General features: G+C 39.3%; 1 protein-coding gene across 2 annotated transcripts in view; it reads right to left on the bottom strand.

Annotated features, from left to right (window-relative positions):
• Positions 1-5,363, bottom strand: part of ACAD9 (acyl-CoA dehydrogenase family member 9) — a 58,701-nt gene that overhangs the window by 27,540 nt on the left and 25,798 nt on the right. For both annotated transcript variants that reach the window (XM_019536968.1, XM_019536967.1), the window contains exons 5-8: positions 4,106-4,206; positions 3,806-3,884; positions 2,788-2,962; positions 1,632-1,705 (exon numbers count right to left, since the gene is read on the bottom strand). In XM_019536968.1, coding sequence (XP_019392513.1) covers positions 1,632-1,705; positions 2,788-2,962; positions 3,806-3,884; positions 4,106-4,206 — 429 coding nt within the window. The remainder of the gene's footprint in view (positions 1-1,631; positions 1,706-2,787; positions 2,963-3,805; positions 3,885-4,105; positions 4,207-5,363) is intronic.

The raw sequence follows: 5,363 nt of genomic DNA, 5'->3' as shown, positions 1-5,363 counted from the left end.
TTTTAGACATAATGCTATTGCACACTTAATAGACTACAGTATAGTGTAAACATAACTTTTATATGCACTGGGAAACCAAAAAATTTGTGTGACTCGCTTTATTGTGATATTCACTTTATTGCGGTGGTCTGGAACCGAACCCGCAATATCTCTGAGGTATGCCTGTACACAAAAGAGGTTCTTAAATTTGTGGCTCCTTCCCTAACCCTCAGCCATGTGCTGCTGCTCATCCTGGTGCTGCCTCTTGTCTGCCTGTGGTACTGCTAGGTGACAGGCAGGCAGTCAGACAGTGGCCCACCCTTGGGGTCTCCCCCATGTTCTTCACAAACTCTACCTTATGGATCTCACACCCCTTTGCCTGCACCACGTGGTCTCCCCTGCATTCTCTCCCCCAACCCTGCTATGCAGCCTCTCCCAGGTGCCCTCTTTGGCCCTGGGACCAAGGCAAAGCCAGAGCTGGGTCACTGCCATGTGCTCGGCCCCAGCCCAGTGTCTAAATCTAAAATGAGGCTTCCCTCCCCACAATACTGATGGGGAAGAAAACCTTGTCATATATTTGAATAAATATGGCAACTATAAGTCTGGGCCTGTGGGCTGCATAGGAAGGCTCTGCCAGTGGTTGGCAGGCTGGTTTGAGGTTAGCTAGAAAAGCAGAGCTGAAGGATGGGTGAATTTCAATGAAATATCTGGAACTTCACCCATAAAAAATTCATTTGCATGAAGGGAGCAATCCACAATCATTCAACTTTCTTCATCCTCACTATTAATCCATCTCTTGACACAGAGGAGAGAGAGCAGGAGAAGGAAAATCAGAGAGATCCTAGCGTATGGCCTACTCTCCCCTGTGGAAAGACTTGCAACTTCTGTGGATGGATCTGTGGCTCAAGGTTTAGACTCTTAAATCAACTCAAGACCCATCAATGAGCCATGGCAGAGATCATCCTCAAATCAAGGGATAATCATTGTCATCGGTAATCTGTTCCACAGTATAATGTATCCCCAGGCCACAAAAGAGTTGAAGCTCACTAACTTGTTCTTATCAAACAGTCATTTTAGATGGAAATTATTTAACCAAAGCAAGTCCCTTTTCATGGGTCAATTATGGGGTCTTGGTAAACAAAACCCTAATCATTACCCTAATCTCTTTTTGCAGGTGTTCAGAAAAAGTGTATATCATCCCAGCTTCATCTCCCAACTCCCCACCTTCTCCAGATTCAAGAAAATTTGTTTCTAATAGTTTAAAATTATTTTTGAAAGTTCAGAGGTTCATTAAAAATTGTGTTCATAGCATCATCAATGAAACTCCACTAACCTGAGCTGTTACATCTAGTGCTGAAGTTCCTGAGAAAAGGAATGTAATTGAGTTCCAAGAGCATAACATGGCATTCATTTATAATACAAGTGAAAGAAGATATTAAACTGAACTCATACAGTGCACAGAAGATAAACTCACCTTTTTTTGGTTTTACCAATTTAATGTGAAAAATTAATAGTAAAACGATTTTAAACAACATGACTTAATTTAAGAGCTTTTTAAGGTGATACTAAATATAGAACATAAATAAAATATTCTGTCTCTTGAAGAAATCTTTTGCTAGTTTTAAGAATGAGTAATTCTTCAAAAAACTCACCTCAAACCCTCCTCCTACTTCTCCAATAACATTCTCTACAGGGACTTTTGTGTTTTCAAAATGTACTTCACAGGCTGAAACAAAAATGTTGTTGAATTATTTTAAAGCGTGTATATATATATATATATGTCAACAGATAAAACATTCAGGACTATAATTTACTATTTTTGTAACAGATACTAGACTTTTCCCAATATATCATCTGATACAGGCTTGTCCAACATACGGCCCGTGGGCCACCATGCAGCCCTCCAAGCTGTTTTCTGAGTAGCGTGTATATATATATATATATATGTCAACAGATAAAACATTCAGGACTATAATTTACTATTTTTGTAACAGATACTAGACTTTTCCCAATATATCATCTGATACAGGCTTGTCCAACATACGGCCCGTGGGCCACCATGCAGCCCTCCAAGCTGTTTTCTGAGGCCAGAGAGAGGTGCAGCAACGGGAAACGAAAGTAAGCACTGTACTTTCGTTTCGGGGTGGGGGGGATGTGATACTGCTTCCTGTGAGGTCTTTGAATGTGACTCGCCGGCCCACTGGGTGATAAAAAGTTCATGATCCAGCCCCACATTCAAAAAAGGTTGGACACCCCTGATCTAATACAATTAAATAGATTTTGCCAAAATAGTTAAGAATCAGGACAAATTCGGAATTGACCTTTTAACTTATAAAAAGCAAAAATATTAATACTGCTGACTTGCACACAGTGTAAGCAAAAGAGAAATAGTCCTGTCAGTTTAAACTGAGAATCTGGATGACATTCCAAAATGACTAAGTCCCAGAGTTAGCATTAAATAGAAGAAGCAGTTAAGAGAAACCTAATTCTAGTACAGGTATATCACATCATTATTACTAAATTATCTCAGTGCAGCATGCAGTAGCAAACTGTCAAAGCAAAATATGGGCTTTATATGCTTGAGAATGGATTACTTAATGGGATGTAGATACTTGAAAATGGATTACTTAATAGGATCTTTACATTTGTGAAAATACACTGTGGGCACTGCTCTGCAGAAGAAATTTAGGTGGGAAACATGAACCTGATTCAGCAATCTAGCGCAAGCTCATCTTAGAAATACAGATTCAGATAAATGAAGAAAACCTGAAAAAGAATTTTCTAAGAAAAAATTAAAGTGCTCCCTACTATCGGATCCTCGAATGCCCAATTTATCCTCAGGCTTCCCATTCGTGATTCCACCAAAGGCTCTTTCTACAATGAAGGCAGTAATTTTGTCTTTTACTATGCCATCTTCATCAACAATCTCAGTCCTTGCAAAAACAGTAAAAATGTCAGCTAAGCCTCCATTTGATATCCAGACCTGGGGGTGGGGAGGTAAGAAGGGGAGGAAAAATAAAGAAGAATATATTTTCTCTTGCTTTGACAAAAATATTTCTGTATTTCATACCACACTGTCTAAGCACAAAACCGGCCTGGGAAACACCCCTATTCACCACCCCAAGTTCTAGTCTCCTGGCAGACACTGGGGTTCAATGGCCCTCAGACAATCACTACTTCCAAGTAAAACTAACCAGAGGATAACAATTTTGTTTTACGAGGACTTCTGAAGTCTTGAAATCTAGCTTTATTGTATTTTGGAATAAAACCAAAATAGAACATTTCACAGACATACATGCAAAAAAGTGCCATACAATGCAGTTCCAATTTTACTTCCAGAAGTGTCATTTTTTCCTTTAAAAGAGCCTGCAACATCCCTTCTAAAGGAAGGAAGGGAACAGAAAGAAAAGTTGTGGAGTTCTTCCATGTTTCCACATTCAGAGAGAAGGCTGAATCTCAAGCTCTCTGGAGAAGTTAGAAACAGGGAGTCAGGAAAAGCACAAAGTAGGGGGTCGGAGATGCAAAAAACCCCAAAGAACATTTACAAACTGAGACGTTCCCCATCTTTATCAAAGGTTACTAGAGTTTACTCCCTGAGCAATGCACTTTACAATTTCTTTCTGCCCTGATTCAAAGCAAACTGGCTTTATTATGTAATCATTCTTTGCTAGCTTGGGATACCCAAGTTTGATTCAGCTAAGCCAGCCCACGTCTAATTTGGCAATGCTTTATGAGGCAAGAACGCTTATTAAAAAAAAACCCCAACCCCCCCCCCAAAACAATAGCAGAAATATGTATTTAACCTCTCCATTCAATGGATTAATACCTTTGAACCATTTAGTAAGAAGTATTTCCCATCTTCACTCAACTTGGCTCTTGTCTGGATGGATGCAGCATCATTTCCACTATAATGCAAATTATTTGTTAAGGTTTGTTATTAAATGAACACACAAACACAAAACAACAAATACACCAATGTTGTTCCAATGTATATTACAGTCACACACAATAGATGCAATTCTAAATATGTGAATAGCCATTGTAACAAACAAGCTAATTGGTGTTTGTAAGCAAGAAAACAAAATATTTTCCTATTTAAACCTTTCAAAGCAAATAAAAATAGTACCTTCCGGTTTCTGTAAGGCAAAAAGCCGCAATATGTTCCCCAGATGCCAATTTAGGCAGGTACTTTGCTTTCTGTTCATCAGTGCCAGCAATCAGAATTCCCTAAACAAATAAATTAATAAAAAGACTTAACATCCTGATATGTGAGCAGTACCACTTAGCACGCACAGTTTAGGTCACAGTATAAAGAGACTTAATTAATACATTACAAATACATTATCATTATATTTTAATACACATTAAGCTTGTTCTGGACTGATTAACCAAGACTCATCAACTGCTTGCATACCTTGATTTGTTATTTAAACTTCCTATTTCATGAGTGAAATTTTTTCTACCTGTTAGTCTCAAACTGCCCAATGACAACAAACATGGACAGAGGTGGTTAGCTGTGTACAGCAGAAGGTAGGACAAAGTGGCATCTTAGGGCCCAAGGAGACATTACATTTGTGGAGAAAGTCCACATAATTAAAAAAAAGTCTTCGGTCATTCTTGCGTATATTGTGTTCATCTACTATTATATGCAAGACAGATACAAGACAGCTATGAACAAATCTTATTTTTAAAGCCAGTACATATGGGCATTTTCACACATGAAAGCACCATAATGCTTGGTGCTTTGAACAGCGCTGCATCGCTTGCAGTTGTATAAGCAGCAAAATGCATGTCAACACTGAGAAAATGGCAGTGGCACACTTTTGAACTAACACACAGATGGTGCTTTAGTTCAAAAGTGTACTGCTGCCATTTTCTGCATGCTGATGTAGATATTGCCGCTTATACCACTGCATGCAGCACAGTGTGGTGCGCATCAGCTCATACTGATTAACTGAGTCTACTCTGAAGCGGTGGATCTCCAGTGTGTCGAAAGACAAAAACATATGTGTATAAATGCCCTATGTGCCAGTTTTGAGGGGGGAGTGGGGTGGGAAATCAGATGTGGAGTTCTTCCCAAAAACTCACGTTGTTTATACCTGGAGGGGGTGGGAGGAGGTGTTGTTTTGTTTTTTTAAATACATTTCTTGTTGTTTTCATTGTGTCTTTGTCTGTCTCATAGTTTAAGTCTTCTTAAAAATATGATGCGGTGCCATGTCTTCTACATATTAAACACCTGGGGAACAATTCCCTGCTGCATAGATTTTTCGGGCCGATACCAATGGCCGATTTTTAACTAGCCTTACCCGGTAATACCGATCCAATTGCTGATATGCAGCCGAGCTGGTAAGTCAGTGGGGGGAAGGAGTGTGGGGGAGGGAAAT

This window comes from Crocodylus porosus, unplaced genomic scaffold (assembly GCF_001723895.1).
Source record: "Crocodylus porosus isolate Cpor-Errol unplaced genomic scaffold, CroPor_comp1, whole genome shotgun sequence".
In the NCBI taxonomy this organism is placed as follows: domain Eukaryota; kingdom Metazoa; phylum Chordata; order Crocodylia; family Crocodylidae; genus Crocodylus; species Crocodylus porosus.
Note: the sequence above shows the minus strand (reverse complement) of the source record. Positions and strands in the feature narration are given on the sequence as shown.